Source organism: Apteryx rowi, unplaced genomic scaffold (assembly GCF_003343035.1).
Source record: "Apteryx rowi isolate R43461 unplaced genomic scaffold, aptRow1 scaffold_93, whole genome shotgun sequence".
In the NCBI taxonomy this organism is placed as follows: domain Eukaryota; kingdom Metazoa; phylum Chordata; class Aves; order Apterygiformes; family Apterygidae; genus Apteryx; species Apteryx rowi.
Window position 1 is genome coordinate 93,243 of NW_020451238.1, and position 16,676 is coordinate 109,918.

General features: G+C 43.7%; 2 protein-coding genes across 2 annotated transcripts in view; one reads left to right on the plus strand and one right to left on the minus strand.

The window, feature by feature from the left end:
* The first annotated feature begins 2,390 nt into the window (after window positions 1–2,390).
* Window positions 2,391–8,237, plus strand: LOC112978411 (testis-specific serine/threonine-protein kinase 2-like). Its single transcript, XM_026091919.1, has one exon. It carries the CDS (start codon window positions 6,323–6,325, stop codon window positions 7,352–7,354), a length of 1,032 nt encoding a protein of 343 aa, XP_025947704.1. The 5' UTR covers window positions 2,391–6,322; the 3' UTR covers window positions 7,355–8,237.
* Window positions 8,010–16,676, minus strand: part of ESS2 (ess-2 splicing factor homolog) — a 9,835-nt gene continuing 1,168 nt past the window's right edge. Inside the window, exons 2-10 of the mRNA XM_026091864.1 lie at window positions 16,456–16,642; window positions 15,238–15,333; window positions 14,457–14,623; window positions 12,709–12,826; window positions 12,094–12,227; window positions 11,842–11,944; window positions 10,353–10,462; window positions 9,315–9,430; window positions 8,010–8,737 (exon numbers count right to left, since the gene is read on the minus strand). Coding sequence (XP_025947649.1) covers window positions 8,452–8,737; window positions 9,315–9,430; window positions 10,353–10,462; window positions 11,842–11,944; window positions 12,094–12,227; window positions 12,709–12,826; window positions 14,457–14,623; window positions 15,238–15,333; window positions 16,456–16,642 — 1,317 coding nt within the window. The 3' untranslated portion in view covers window positions 8,010–8,451. The remainder of the gene's footprint in view (window positions 8,738–9,314; window positions 9,431–10,352; window positions 10,463–11,841; window positions 11,945–12,093; window positions 12,228–12,708; window positions 12,827–14,456; window positions 14,624–15,237; window positions 15,334–16,455; window positions 16,643–16,676) is intronic.

Genomic DNA, 16,676 nt, shown 5'->3' on the forward strand with positions numbered 1-16,676 from the left:
GGGAATTATTTCTTTGTGAATAATAAAATGAGAAAAGAGGAAAGAATAGAGCTATTTATAGTCACAGTAGAACAGTTCTGGAGATCCTCTTTTTTAAAATGTTGCTTACCCTTGCTAATACACATCCCAGATCTTGCTGTTGACCACAAAAGCAACTCAGGTGTTTACAAATAGATGTCCAGGGCTATTTTGTACCTGGTTGAGTCTAGGACATCCACAGGGCCTGACAGACATGGAAGGGCCTGCTGCAGACCCACACACTTCTAGAGCAGCAGTAGAGGCCAGCTGGGATATCCTAACATATTGAAAAATGACACCAGAGCTTCTGGTGAAATCTCTCCCATCCCTACAGATAACTCTCCCGAGTTCCATTTGCTACCTTCCATTTGCTTTCAGCGAAGAGAACAGAAGGAATTTATACTTGGTTAAGGATGTGTCATGCTGTCAAGCTTTTGCAAAGCTCAGGAGATCATCAGGGCTTATACAGCCACCACGAGGCCTTCCAGAATCAAAGCACTAGCCTCGTTCTGCTTTTCCAGGAGTGGTTTCCCAAAATCAGACACCTCTCCCCTAAAAACATGGATGTCTGTCCGCATCACCCACAAACCTCCCAGGTATGATTTTATACACTCCTGCTTTGAAGTGCCTTCAGTCTGAGTCTGGATCAGTCTTCAGTCTGAGCGCTTCCTTGGCTTGTTATGTTTCTCCAATTTGGGCGGGTGGCCCTCCTTGCCTAAGGAAGTGAGAGTCGCTCTGCACACGCAAATGGAGGAGGATCAACATGAACATCTAGATAAATCAGCATATGAGTGGCATGCTTTGCTCTGCTGTTGCTGTGTTCCTTGGGGAAACCATTCCTGATGGGTCTCCGTCACCCAGTACTCCACAAAGGGGAGCATGTTAAGTGTCCCTTTTTCTCTTACTCCCCCTTGCAAGGTTGTTCCCAAGAGCCTGCTGAGGGAGAAGCGGCAGAAGCAAAAGCAGGCTCCAAGCCTGACTAGTCACATGCAGTATTTCTGAAAGAGGGAAGTGTCTTTCTTTGTTCTCTCCATCCGGCAGTGGGGGATGCTTAGGGATAGCCCTCGCTCCATTGCAGGGTATCTCCGTGTCTTACCTGTCCAGATATCTCCGCATTGCCCCTCGAGGTCTCAGTCAGGGCAGCAAGAGGGAACTGTCACAGCATCAAGGGGAAGGCTCCTGTCCAGGAGCCCCCCCATCAGCACATGTCCAAAACCCAGCGGGGCCACCCCTGAGCTGCAGGAAAGGTCACAGCAGTGACTGGGGGTCACTGCCAGGGGACACAGGGATGTTCACCCCTGTGGCCTGCTGTCCTGCTGGTTTCTCTGCCCTTGCAGAAGAGGGGGGACGTGGGATTGCTTCTTCAAAGCTGCTTTCAGAGCTCCTCTGCTCCCAGAATTTTTCCAGCAGGGCTCCGAAAGAAACGGTCCTTACCTGCAGGCTGCCCAAAAGTCACCACGCTGCAGAACCACCTTGAGGCAAGCTAACTCGGCCTCAGACTCAAATGGGAGAGGTGGGTTACAGCCAGGAGACACAAGGCACAGGGAGGAAGACTGAGGAGATAACCACAGAGTGGGAATCACAGCAGCAGGCTGGAACTGAAGCAACACACAGCACTGAACGTCCTGCACATACACGCAGGCCATGGCCAGGCGGCTTCGTGCAAGCGGGCAGTCACCCATCGCAGCCAGCCCTGCCGACTAGTCACTCAGGAGAGCCAGGCTGCTGGCACTGCTCAGTGCCAATAGGCTTGAGATCTTCAGAAGTGCTCCGGACGCTATTTTGGGGGAGAGAGGAAGTGTGCTTGGGTCTTGCACGTAAGGAAACGCAGATATACAAGAACAACAAAAGGAAAACAAGGCTCCAAAAAAAGGGGTGCAGAGCGGGCAGGGAAAAGTCACAAGTCATCCGCAGCTGAGTTGGTTCTTGACATTTGATTTAGCCATGTAAGGCACATTATCTGTTAGTGCTACAACAGCAAAAAAACCTCTGGCAATGAAGACTCTACTGATTCATTAATTACAGATAACAGGCTGCTTGCAATTGCAGCAGGAAGCAGAGACTAGACATTAAAGCAAGTGTTACAGGAATAGCCCATCTGAAAAGCACTACATGCCCTTCAACAGATCCAGTTTTATAGCATTTCACCGAAAATAAATTTCATTCCTAGCAAATATGTAAAGGCCCTTCAATCTGGCATAATCAAGACTATGATTTTAGTAAGGCTGTCTAGGTTAATTCACTTGAGGGAAAACACAAAGCCAACACCCTTCTGCAAGATATTTAATGCAGTCTGCTTTTAAGCATGAATTGCACAATACAGAACTAGTAAGTCTTGGATATCATATTCACCTACCTATTATTTTGTGAGCTGGCTACTTCTTGGTATGAGTATAACTGGTTTGAAATGCCTGGAAACTTTCAGTCAAGGCATTTCTGAGTGTAGAAATGGTTCTGTACAAGAATATCATCTATTAACCACAGACATTGACTAAAGGAAACCAATGGTCACGTTGTCTTGGATATAATGACACAGTAACAGCGGGGGGCAGCATCAACAGGAATTCATGGTTATGCAATTTTATTTATTTTTGAGTGTGCACACTGAGTGTTAAAGAAATAGCCAAATCCAGTGGATTTTAAGACCCAGGTGATTTCTCCTCTCCAGTCTGCTAGATACCAGGCAGCTGCTTTTCCCATTCCCAGGTCCAGGAAGTAGCACATACTCCCAACAGGGACATACACACACAAAATACAGGCTCAACCAGCCACACACACACACACAGACAGGGGCAGAGAGCAGTGCCTTTACCACCACCGCATGAACACCATGAGCACTCACACAGATGTGAGCACCACCAACGACCTGATCCTGTTCCTCCTCTCAAGCTGACCAGGATTTGAGGCGGCCAGTGGACCAGGCATCCCTATCACACTCCTGACTCGCACGTAAATCCCCTATTCACTGGTCCTTCAGATACTGCCCGGCCTTTGCACCCCTCCAGAGTCCAGAACCGAGAGCACTCGCACCCAGGAAATAGTTAGGGATAGTGCAACAGGAGGATGGAGAAGACTGTGGTGGTCAGGCACAGGGCTTGAGACAAGCACACTGACCAGAGCCTGCTTCCGCACACCCAGCCCTTCCTCTCCAGTTTCCCACTCTTCTTCCCTGATCCACCTTTAGACTCCCCTTTCTCCACTCGTCTTCTCCCAAAAAACGCTCCTGTAATTACTTCTCCCCATTGGTCCCAGTCTTTCTACATCCATAGCCAAATTTAGTATTTCTGATACCTTTTTCTAGGTAATCTCCATTTGCCAGATTCTACTCTCCAAAAGGCCACCAGTGCTCCTCTTCCATTATTGAAGTTCAGCCTTTTCTCAGGGCACTATCTGAAACCTTGTTAGCTGCTCACACCACTATCTGTAGCATCCAGCCATTTATCATGCCAAGTCCAGTCATTTCTTATGGTCTGTTCAGTGAGCTAAACCTCATGCCAGGGCTTGCATGCCCTAACAGAGGGGTCCTGCATTTTGTGGAGGTAAGCAGATCATGGGATCATTGAAAAACATTTACCTAACAAGTTTGTGGCCAGTCCAGTCCTTAAAGGACATCTCTGAAAACATGGAAGTGTTAGTAAATGGATTCTCTTTACATTCATGCATGAATATCTGAATAAATTTATTGCCTAGCTTCAAAAAGAAGTTTAGCCTTTATTTATTTCCAAACTAAAAAAAGCAAAAATTATTCATTTCACACAGTAGCTATTCCTATCAATGCCGTGTTGATTGGCGGATTTTTAAAAGAAGCACTACAAAAATCAAGTATTTTGGAAGGGTTTTCATACCATATTCATAGCCAAGGGACATGAGTTTTGGATGTGGCAGAGCAAGCTCCCCTCCAAGACAAACAACGCATCAAACATCCAAAACCTTACAGAAGTTTGTAGACACTGCTCAAAGAGCTGTATAAAATTTTCCCTGGGTGAGACATCACCTGATGGTAGCAAATATCAAGACTGTCAAACATTACATAGACTGTCTTGTATTTTGGCGTGGTGCAAGTGTAAACATTCGATGCCTACTTCCTGCTCCAAGGTGTTCACTGCTTCTCTGGGCTCAAGCACACAGCACAAGCATTCATCTTGCACTCAAAGGTCAGCTCACACAGGGATGAGCACAGCTCTGGGTGGAGACTATGCATGCATAAAGCAACTCTTGATTTTTTGGATAATTATGAAAATTAGCCAAAAGCTTCAAAGAAAGGGGGAGGGGGTAAGCCTCAGTTTGGCTGTCAGAAGGACCATTTCTGCTCTTTAGAATGGCATTGTTATCCATTCCAGTGAACTAAGCAAGACTGTTCTGGCCCTAATGTTATCATCATCACCAATCTTTGAAGTCGCACATGTGGGAGCTGAAAGGCCAATTTGAAAAAGCTGAAATCAAGACAGCAAAAAGCCCCAGAGGCTGATTATGGTGAAGCAATCAACATGCAAAACAACAGTAATCCTTTGAACAGTTCTGAAGAAGCTGTTAGCACAAGGCATCCTCAAGAATACCAGAACCTGGAAGTCAAAACATAGCTCATCCATTGAGTAAGGGTTTAAGAAAGCAGCTGCAAAGCCTACAAAAGCAGCCAATCATCAGGGTTACGAAATATAGGAGCTGAACGAATACCAAGGAAAGCCCATCCCTTCTCGTAACAAGGGCATGGAAAAAACAGTTCTTGAACATAACCATTTTAAAGATGGAAAAGCAGCATCCCACATTCCCCAACATCAGAACCTTTTCTCGCCTCTGTGGTGGCAAACTATCCTTTTTGAAGAAAACTGACTGAAGAGGAATGAGGCTGCTATATATTAAAAGCCAGTCTGAGCGGTTTGTCTCCAAGGAGTACCAAAATGGGCCATTCCTTAGGAAACCTCAGGTGCTACCCACAGCTTTAATGTCTGCCAGGCTAGGAAAGGACCTTTCGCACTGCCAGGTGTGCTGCTGCAATGTATAACTCAAACCTTGAAAACCTGTATTTTAATTCATATTTTGACTGCAAAAGACTAAAAAAATATTGTATTTCTCTCCCAGTCAACATTGTGTTGAGGATCTGTAGGTTCCTCAGCTATCACTGCAACACAAATGAGTGAGGAAGCAGGCGCCAGAGACCCCCATTGCTGCTTCTTTTTGCTGACAGCGCCCACCCTGAGGGCAGCAGCACCACAGGGGGAAGCAGAGACAAATTCAGAAGACGGAGCATTGAAAAATAAATAAATAAATAAAAACACTACGGAAAAAAGCCCATTAAAAAGTCAGCTGAGACAAAAAGAAAAAAGGCAGAATTTCTGTCTTCAGGAAAAAATCATCTTTAAGAATAGAGCCATAGCACCTTCATTTTGTATTTACATTGTGTACCTCAGATAAGAGATGCATACATGTACAAATAATTAACTTCTTTAGAAAGGTTTTAAACACCCTACTGCAAAGATAAAAACTCAGATATATTGCTGTGCTTGAACCTTCAAGCCAAACAGTATAAATAGAGCATTGGTCCATTGTAGAATGAAACCACTTAAGTAAACTAGTTTACCAACATGTTTTGAAAATTCAAGATAACCAGCAGAAAGTTCAAAAATTTCAATATATTAAGAGGAAGAAGAAAAAAAAAAAGGGAGAGAAAACCTCCAATAGTATAAATATGTTAAGAGCGCTACTTCAGTAAATTAAGTTACTTCAGAAAATTTTTCCATAGTTTTATCCTTTAGGAAAGAGCTTATTTTGTAAATAACATTATCATCAATTCCTTCTCCATTTTATCTCATTGAAAACACTTCTAAAACTGACCAAGCAAAGCCTGAAGAACCCACCCCCAAAAATGACCTGCATACTCATGTTAATTTTTCCTTTCGTAAGCCACAGAAAATATTTAAAAAAAAAAAAAACAACTATACATAGCTTAATCATTCCCTACTAAATTATTTTAACACACAATTGAGTACCTGACTAACATAAGAGTAGATATAAAAAGTATTAGAATCATTTTATAAAAGATGAAAGAAAAATGTTAAAGCTACTTCCATCCCCTTGGCAAAACTAAACATAAAGATCACTTTTAAATGAGGTAGAGCACGAGCTGATGCCTCTTGGAGGCTCGATGCTAAGTTTTGCCCTGGATCACGGCATCCAGTAGCTTCCTCACGGGGCTGGAAACGTCCCCTCGGTTCCCCGGCTTGTGACATCACACAGTCGCCAGTGCTGGGCACCACCTGCCTGGCGCAGGAGCAAAGCGTCCGGGCAGCCACCATGGAACGGCAACATGCAGCGTGCCAGTGCGGATGACGCGCACCCAGCCCCCCTAGCTCACCTCGCCTCTAGCACGATGGAAGATATCATGATGCTTGGAAAGAAAGGCTATAACCTGGGTGTCACTCTGGGGGAAGGCTCTTACGGCAAAGTGAAAGCAGCCTACTCTGACAGACTGGAAAGCAACGTGGCAATAAAGATTATCGACAAGAGGAGAACTCCCCGAGATTTCCTGGAAAAATTTCTCCCCAGGGAAATAGCCGCTTTGAAACGTATGAACCACCCCTCAATAGTCAAAATCTACGAGATATTTGAAACATTCATTGGCAAAGTGTACATCATAATGGAGCTGGGGGTAAGGGGAGATCTTCTGGACTACATCAAGAGCACTGGAGCAATGAAAGAGGACATCGCTCGAGGAAAGTTTCAGCAGTTGGCTTCCGCCATCAAGTATTGCCATGACATGGATCTTGCTCACAGGGACCTGAAATGTGAGAACATTCTTCTCGATAAAGACCTCAACATCAAGCTGTCAGACTTTGGCTTTTCCAAACCCTTAACTCGGGATGAAAACGGGAAAATTACTCTCAGTAAAACCTTCTGTGGGTCTGCTGCGTACGTAGCCCCTGAAGTGCTACAGGGCATTCCTTGTAACCCCAAGATTTGTGACATATGGAGCTTGGGGGTCATCCTATATATAATGGTCTGTGCATTAATGCCATTTGATGATTCTAACATCAGAAAAATGGTCTGGATTCAGAAACAACACAGGATTCACTTCCCCAAGTCCAGACACCTGACTGCAGCATGCAAGGATCTCATTTACTGCGTGCTCCAGCCAGATGCGTCTCAGAGGTTGAACATAGATGAAGTTTTAAGCCACCCATGGTTGCAGCCTCCAGAACCCACGGTCCCTTCAACAGCACCAGCTGCAGAAGAGGGCGAGTGTTCCCAGAATCTGCATGAGGAAAAGCCGGAGCACAAGCAGCAAACAGAACCCCAGCCTGCAGAAAAGGAAGGAGAGAGGGAAAAGGGATCCTCTTAGATATGGCTAGTTTGAACAGTATCACAATAATTGATCTAACTTGTGAACTGCTAGCTTTCAACTTCTGATTCTGTGAACCCTTTCAGAAATAGTCCTTGTCTTTTGCTTTACAATCAAAGCATAGAAAATACAGTGCATCTGCTGAGCTGAAGGAACAGCTTAACACTACCGTTCACAAAAGGCCTGTCTCTGATATGGTTTGCTGGGACCAGAAGTTACTGCCAAATGCAAGTTGGAAAGCTTTCTTTCAGGTCACAGTGCTGTTGACTGGCATTTACAGATCATAAGCTCACATCTCTCAAGTTCCTGTTTGCACTGGCCGAAGAATTCACATTAGCCACATTACGGATTCGGTACCACAAGGGCAGGGCAGGTTATTGGAAAGTGTGAACTGATGTCTAAAACTGTATCTGTATACTGTTCTCATGAGGTACTAATTCTCTTGACAGGTCCCTTGTACACTCGAGATCATCAGTTTAAACTCTGGTCAAATTAAAGAGAAGTCCTCTAAAATTCTGGGTCCTGTCTCAGTATATACGCAGTTGGAACAGGGAAGTGAGGAGCTCACAGACTTGACTGTATCTTTGTTTTTAAGTCACAAGATCTACCCCCTTTTCTGCAAAGCACAAAAGCAAAGAATTCTGACACGCTAGAGGAAGGTTTAGTCAACCTTTGAGGAAGGTTTACCACATTTTATAAATAGAGATATCTGTACACAGAAGTATTTAAATGCAGTCCACAGGGTCATCTCAAAAAGAGAAAAATATTTCACAAAAATCCTTGCTGTTTTCCAAGAGTCCAAACTTTTCTCTGCTATTGCAGGAAGCATCCTTATGCTACGGCAGCCCTGTGTAACACATCCATGCAGTTCAAAGGGAAGTTATACCACAGTAGGAAATAGTTTGCTTCCAGAAAGCACATCATAGGCTACTTCAGCTATGTGGTCGAGAGTAGAGCTGGTCCCAGGTCTAGCAACTGCTGGGTCCTGTTCTGGCAGCTGCACTTAGATACCCCTTAATACTGATGGTTCACAACATCCAGTTGGCACACAGCTGGGTACAGCCAGTTCACTACTGCCTTGATGATGAAAGGACTATTTAGAAGAAATCAGATGCCTTCCTTCTTTTAGGAAGCTGCAGTAAATTGTCTGTGATTGATGTAGTATCCTGAGACACTGGTGTCTGAGACACCGTCCTTGATAGTGGGGTGCTTGTGGGTGTATGAGGCCCACCTGCTGGGGTCTTGTAACCAGGAGTTCCTGTATGGGCTGGGGAAGGAGTATAGCTGGCTCGCAGGGCTTTGTCAGTATATTTACTTGCAGTCCTGTTTACCAGTCGTTGCAAAGCTGGTGACATAACTGGGCTTAGTCCTTTTGGAGTAAGGCTGGAATAGAATCAACCATTTTAAAAGATTTTACAGTAAAAACTTGCCATCTATCAGGAAGAGCAACAATACTTCCACAGGAGAGCTTGGTGTCCACCCCCCCCCCACAGTCCAGACCCACTGGCTGTAGAAGTCATTCTGCCTGCTGGTAAGTGCAGCCTGTCCCTCTAGAGAGCTACAACAACACAGACACATAACATCCCTCCCAAACATGGACGGCACTGCCTGTCTTTTCCTTTGAGCCTGCTCTGTCCTTCGTGTGACCCAGTCAAGCAAGCCTTATCATGTCTCCTCTTACTGCAACGAGGCAGGACACCTGTCTGGGCCACTGCCTGGGTGGCTGTAGGGCAGAACAGTAAGGCTCACAGGAGGGAGGATCAAGAACAGCCAGCAACCACCCTCCCTTGGGAATTAAGTCTCTCTTCACTTCTAAAACCTTTTAGCTTGACTGTACCTCTTCCTGCTTCCAGCACTGTAATTCCTCCCTTTCTGCACACATTGAGATTTAAATCTCATCAAAAAACAGCCATCCCCAATTCTGCTGTCCAACTATGTACAGGCAGAACAGAAGTCTTACCTGGCCAGGTTTTCTGTGACTTTTCGAAGTGCCTCCTGCTTTTTTGCTCGGTTTTTAGCTGCTACTTCGTTGGCCATCTTAAGTCCTAACCTCTCACGGCGCCCAGGCTCCAGGATCTATAAATACACCACACAGTTCACTCGTCAGAGTACTAATACAAGTGCTGCATAAATGAGCCAAGGCACCTGCACAGTGGTATTCCAGCCCACAAGGATCTAAACTGGGGAGGAAGGGGGCCAGCCCATTCCTCTCTGCTGCTACAAACAGCCAGAGAGGACATGGGGAGACCTTCAGCCTGCCTTAGCAACCAACAAAAATGGTAGAACCAGTTCAGGCAAGGAAGCAGCCATTACCTCTGGCATTTCCTCCTGCTGTCTCTCCTGGACAAACAATGTCACCTGTGTCTTGCCTAGTCTGGCCTGTAGCCAGCTCTCAGGCAAACACAGACATTGCTAAACAGTGGGAAAACCAGTCGAGGGCTTCAAAGCCCAACAAAACAGAGGCACATACAGCAAATTACACCTTCCCTAACTAAAGGGTCTCGGACAGCTCACATTCAATGACACCAGTGGGATACAGCAGGCATGCAGGGGCAGGGGCCATTAGGAAATCCAGAGTGACTTTTCTACCCTCAAGTGATATAGCTGCCTCTGGCTGTGACAGCCAGAAAGATTAAGACAGAGGGAAGTTCTAAGATTTCTACCCATTCATACATTAAAATCAGAAATCAGGCACCTCTCCAGCTTCTTCAGAAAGCCCCTTTTTGTCTGGGCCCATTATAAAATACTGAGTCTCACCCTCTTGCCAGCAATGAGTGTTCCACCCAGGTACCTCCACCAAGCAGCTTTCATGTGGAGCCATGTCCATCTCCACCCTCCAAGCAGAACCTAGATCATTATTCTCAAGAACTGGGAACACAGCCCAGATGTGTCACACACCTCACAACGACGTTAATCTATGAGTTACTCAGCTCTCTTTCCCTTCTCAGTCCATCCCCCCTCAAAAAAGAATGATATGCTGACTCCTGATATGAAATACCTTGAAGGCTGGTCCAGGTGTTCTGTCCACGTATGGCGTTTCTGACCCATCTAAACGCAAAGGTGTGCTTTCGATTTCACCCCATGTCATAAGAGGAGACTCATTCACACCTAACAACGAATTAAAAGAGTCAGACTGATGCAAGACATTTTTGTTCATCAAGAAAGAAAGAAGGGGGGGGAGGGGGGAAGAGGGAAGCAAGCTACAGAATGCAGCAAATGGATTAACACAAAGTGGAGCCCCTCCACTACAGGGGAAAAATCACATCCAGTGTTTAATAATAACATGTGTTCCCTATTAAGAGGGTATGACCTTAAAACCACAGGACTGCCTATAGCTGCGTCACCCTCTAGGTTATAACACCCAAGCACTGTCCTTTCAATGGGTTTATTTTTCCATTTGGTGTGCTTTTGCTTAGAGACACTTTCATTTTTTTTCTACAGCATTAGTCTTCCGCTCTGCTGTGGTATGAAAACTCCTTAAACACAGTGAACTATTTAAAAGCAGGAAAATGGGCAGAGGACTTTAGACAGATGTAACAGCCAGACATACTCTCAGTTTGTCTTGAGGCTAGCATGCGACAGACTGACTACATCTTTCCTAACAGCTACAACTGCAGAATAGGTTCTAAGAGTCTGATTAAATCACTGGCTAGAAAATCTTGCTGTCCAGGGTTTGGAAAAATGCATTTACACTGCAGAAAGGAGGTGTGTTGCAAATGCCACCTACAGGCTCTTCAGAGGAAAGCCTCACTACACTTGCCTTTCAGCATAGTGACAAAAGTCAGGGAAACATAGTGACTGATGAAGAAAAGCTAAAAATTCAGATATCGCATTTGAACTAGAAGAAAATCACTATGTTCTGCCTAGAAGTACCCCACAGCTAACATACCTGAACAAAAAGAACCTACAACACACAAGTGTATTTGAAGGGAGAAAGAACCTAGAAAGCAGTAGAGCTGGAGGAAACCATAGGTTAGACCACAAAGCAAGCGGGAGAAGCCACGGTGAGCCAGTCTGAACCACCACTCAGCAAACTACCGGACACACATTTTATCATGAATGCTCCCCATTTTGCAAGATGGGCAACTGAACTTGTTGGAAGTTTAATGCTTGTGAAATGTTTGAGATCTTTTTCTTTAAGCACTAGAGAAGCATTGCCCAGGAGTAAAACAAGCTCCATAGCACCCCAGGTGCCCAGGATGCCTCACCCTACATGATTCAAACGCAAAGGCACAGCAGTGTGTTCAGAGCCTCTCAGACACTGTACGACTTCTGTCTCCAGTGACTGGACTAGAATTTAAGCACTGAATCAAGCTGGCATACACTATACACCAGAAAGCCACCAGCTCATGGGACACATACAGATAGACTGCTTACCTCCTTGTCTAAACACCAACAATGATACCCCAGTGCTGGATGAACAGTACATCAGAATAAAATGTAATATGAGTCCTCTTACATCACAACAACCAAGAAAATCCTCTTACCAGGGGCAGGAGAGGGAGTAGCCACAAATCCATATCCATTCACTTTTGGAGACTCCTGGGGTATCAGCTCTTTCCCATCTGGTCCCACTTTGCCCTGTTTGTACTGTAACAAAAGAGATATCATTCATCTGCCTTTGAAGAAAGGTGTCAATCAGCTGTATCCAGCACACGCACAGTTCTCCTGCTTTATGAACAACACAGGAAGGCAGAGTCTGACAAGGTTTTGATCAGAAGCAGTAAAAGTTATCCAACCTGGGCATTGAGTGCTGCAGCTTGTTGGAGCTGGGATTTGCTCAAGGCTTGACTAAAAGGGTCCTTCACAAAACGGGTGTTTCGATGGACAACTTCCCTGGGCTTCTTAAATATATCATCCTCATCAGGTACACCTGGAATGATACACAGATTTTTAACAAAGGGTTCAGGCACTACTAGGCAATGTGCCCTGAAGTCCCCAATGAACATGAGACTGGCCACATATTTCTACATGACAAAGAATCCAGCAACTGCAGTTGTTTATCTCCAGCAATTTAAAATAATATTTGCACTAAACCTATGCTGTGTAACACCTGAAAGCTATGAATAAATTAAGATTGGAAAATAAATTTAAGAGAAAGTCAACAAGACTTTAACTTCTGTGAAACAGTGAAGTACAGAAAATATTGATTGTACATTTACAGCCAGAAAGGAAGCTGGGCTTACTAAATGAGTTGCTATAGAAAACTACATCATATCTGAACTTTACAGCAGAAAAACAAAATGCAGCATTACCAGAAAGAACTGCTTAGTCATCTGTAGAAATACTATAAGTGTTGTTTGGAATGAGACCACCCAAACCAATGCGTCTCCTGAAGGACCTGCACACCTCACCTGTGGGATAATACATGAGGGAATTCCGAGCCGTGTACTCCCAGGTCTCCAGCCCAGCTTTCACATTTTCAAGGGCCTGCTGCTCTGCTGAAGGAAGCGCCAGGTTCTCATTTCGTCGCTGAAAGGAAGATGAGGAGAAAGAAAGAAAGAAAGAAAGAAAAAAAAATCAGGTCTGAAAGAGTCCTGCATTCTTCTAAGCAGGCATACACATTTGGAAGAGTTCAACCACCCGTTCAGCTACGTGCCCCCTCACACCTTGCATCTGCATGGCAAAAGCCCTCTCTCTCTCTCTCTCTGAGAACTGGCATTCTAGAAACATCCTGTCCCTAAGTGAGCTTGCAAACAAGAATCCCTTATGAAGTTCTGGTATAAAAATCAAGCAAGGACTAAAGACTTAGCTTCTCAGAAAGACTATGTTTATGACTTTGCTCATTTTGTCTTGTAACAAGACTTATACTGGTTCAAGGTTCTTCTGCTTTTTCTTCATCCACTAATCAAAATTAAATCAATGCCTTCATTGCTCAAAAAGGGAACAGCAAGCTACATTACTCATATCTAAAATAATGACAATCTACAAGGCCAAAGTGAGTAACCTTGGGAGCTTTCAAACATTTCCATAGACAATACAGCCACTGAAGCATTTGACATATTCACACTATTACCCACATGCTCTTAATAGCATTCTAGTACAACCAATATTAACAAGAAACGAGTAGAATGCAGTCAGCCACTGATAAGTTACTCCATTTGAAAATTCTCACACTAATCAAACTAGACAAATACTTCCAGAAGCTATATTAAAGAGATTTGAACTTATAGTCTTTAGTGGGTATCATCTATATATTTTTAAAAAGCTATATTGTCACTGAACACATCAAATGAGGCATAGGAAATTTGTCTGGTATACATATAGGCATGTTGTGCAAGAAAACACAAGGTCCAGACACAGAGTGCTGGCTGACAGAAACACACAGAACATCAGCACAAGAGCAGCTCCAACAGCTTCACCTTCCTCTCTCTCAGTAACCTGATCTGATACAACCCCTGTGCTTTGGGAACGTTCTCCTGCTGTCCACCTTTTAACTTCAGACTAAAGCAATGAAGATGCACAAGAGGCCACAGAGGGCATATCATTACCACAGATTCTTTGAGGACTTACATTAGTTGGGATTAAAAAACATAATGCTCACTTAAAACAATGGCAGTAAAAACACTCAAGAATCAGTGCCCTTCATTAAAAAGCACTGCAGCTTACATCTGGCACTGACATCTGGCAACAATGCCAGCTGCTCACCGCTGCTGATCTAGAAAAACTGACATGTCAGCCCCAAAACATCTCCTGCACCTCCCACTAAGCTAGCTGACGAAGACAGTTCTTCAGCACAGCTAGCCTTATTGTGTACAATATTTTGTATCAACAGCTGAACAGATTACTGGCAATAGAAATAGAAAACTGAAATGAGAAAAAACATCTAAATGCAAATAATAAAAGGCTGACGGACAAAAAGCAGGAATTCTTCTTCAGCTGCTCTCCATTGTATTGGCACTTATGGAAGAGATCGCCAAGAACACTAATACTTGCGCTTAGTGCCGTGCTTCACAGCTTCAAAGCTCTAGGCAGAAACAGATCATCAGTTCATCAGTGACTAAGTCAATATTGTCCTTGAGTTATAGATGGAAAAAACAGATGGCATTTCCTTTTTGTATCATTTCAGAAGAACACAGATATGCTGGAGCCATTTCCCTACCTGGGCATACTCCTCTTCCGCACTGTACAGCCAAGCATGTTTGACTTTCTCCTTCTCTTTAGCCACTTCCATGATCTGCTCAAATGAAGCATTATCTTCACTCGTGTGTTTTGCTAAGAAGCTGTCCAGACTGGGAAGTACATCTTTATCATCTTTTTCTGCTTCTCCTAACAAGAGGAGGGAAGAAGCCTGAGAAAGTGATTAACACCACCCCTTTCTAGAAAAGGGCTATACGCAACTCTCAATCCTCTCTGAGAGCTAGCCTTCTACTGACCCACTAATAATTAATATGAAGCTTCCGAGAGAAAAAAAAAAAACGTACCCACAGAATAGTACAATAATAAATTCTTTTTGGAAGATGTATAACCAATTTTCACATAAAGCCTTTTATGGCATTTATAGCTATTCACATTAAAGGAAAAATGTAAGAGTGGCCAGCTGCTAGCAGGCATTTACATTTTTAATACTATATGAATAGCTGTCCCTGTTTTGTTCCTTACTGACAAAATTAATTTCATGTGACAGGAAAAATTTACTGCCTTCAAAGAAATCAACCGAGTTGAGAATTTACATAGCCAAAAAGAGATTCACAACTGGGAATCCACAGAGCCATAAAGTATTACATCAAGTCCAACTCCAGAGTGATTATTTTCACTACTATAAGGTTAAAGAAGACAGCTTATACATCTGCTAAACACCTAAAACCATTACAGGAGAGAGAGCTCACAACAGTATTTTCCTGCTGCTGAAGAATTCAACCAGAGAAACAACATTCCCTTACCTTCCTCTGCAGCTTTGATGCCAGCCTTGGGTTTATTGACGAGTGGAAGACCACCTGGATGTACTTCAGGCGTTTCAAATGTGGCTGGAGTAACATCTGTGACAGAAAGAAAAAGATTCCCATGGTTACTGGAGCACAGAGAAGGACACTGGCAGTGACATTTTGCAGCATAGTAAGGGTCATGTGCCAAATAAGTCATAGAAGTTATATCAAGAGAAGAACTATTTAATTAAAAAGTTGTGAAAAGACTTAAAAATATTCTGGGCAATTCAGTTCCAACCACTGAACAAGATTTTGCTTTCACCCAAGACATTATTTTTCTCCTATTGAAAAGAACACAAAACAACCACAGTCCTACATATTTGCCATACTATCTACAGCTTCACACAGCAAAAGCAGGCAGCAACGCTAATGTGGTAACAATCCTAACGCAGGTCAGTGCCTGCACCTACAATAGCGGAAGGAAAGGAAGACACTTGGTGACACATGCCCTTTGCCATGAGAGAGCTAAGCTCCATAGCAAGAACTTTTCTAGGCACTGGGCTTTAGCATAAGAAATATCTGAACATCTTAAAGCAAGTATAAAACTGTACACTTGATACTTGCCAAGTGAAGCTCTGATGATTATGAACTTTCAACACTTTCTTCCCCAATATATTACAGTGTTATACCTCTACACATACAGTAAGAATACCTAACACTATAATAATGATCCAAAAGCATAGCCTAGAATTTTTGATAGTAAAATACTGCAAGTTAGAGCACGTAACATCCTCTCAGGAACAGGATCTGGAAAAATATGCCTACGGAAATGGTTATTCTATAGCTGTTTTTCCAAAAAAAACATTCCCGCAAGAAATTATTATTAGACACCAAAGAGAAGCTCAGCAGTAAGTACTAAATTACCTGATGATCAGATACTGGCTACTGCCCAATCCAGTATATTAAACCCCACATGGTATCAATCTTGATTCTTTAAAATAATCACTGCTTGCCCAAAGTTAGATAAAAGGGTACAACACCATTAGATATAAACCCTTATGTCTTAAAAAAAAAAAAATCTAATAAATAAAAAGCTGAGATCCCAAACTGTTAAAATGGCTTCTTCTCTTTCTTGCATAGCCCAGGGCATAAAATGACAACACACAAACTTTTTTGTAGCAAGTGCCTGTACTCATAGCTTGAACGTGGAAACAGCCCCAGCAAGCCAGTTCTTACAGGGTGCGGGTGTGTCCCTTGACGATTTGCCCAAGGAGGAACCAAACTTGATAGCGATTTGTCTCATTTTCTCCAGGTCACCGTTCTCTTCGGCCTCCAGATATTCCTTCTGCGCTCGTAACTTCTCCACATCGGGGAAGAAGTCTCGCTGAATGATTTTCTCTAAGCTCTGCAAACAGACAGACCACTGTAAGCGCGTGACACCTCGGGCGGGGCGGGGC

Bases quoted from the DNA above. Each gene is read 5' to 3' on its own strand.
- LOC112978411 (XM_026091919.1), top strand. From the start codon at position 6,323: ATGCAGCGTGCCAGTGCGGATGACGCGCACCCAGCCCCCCTAGCTCAC.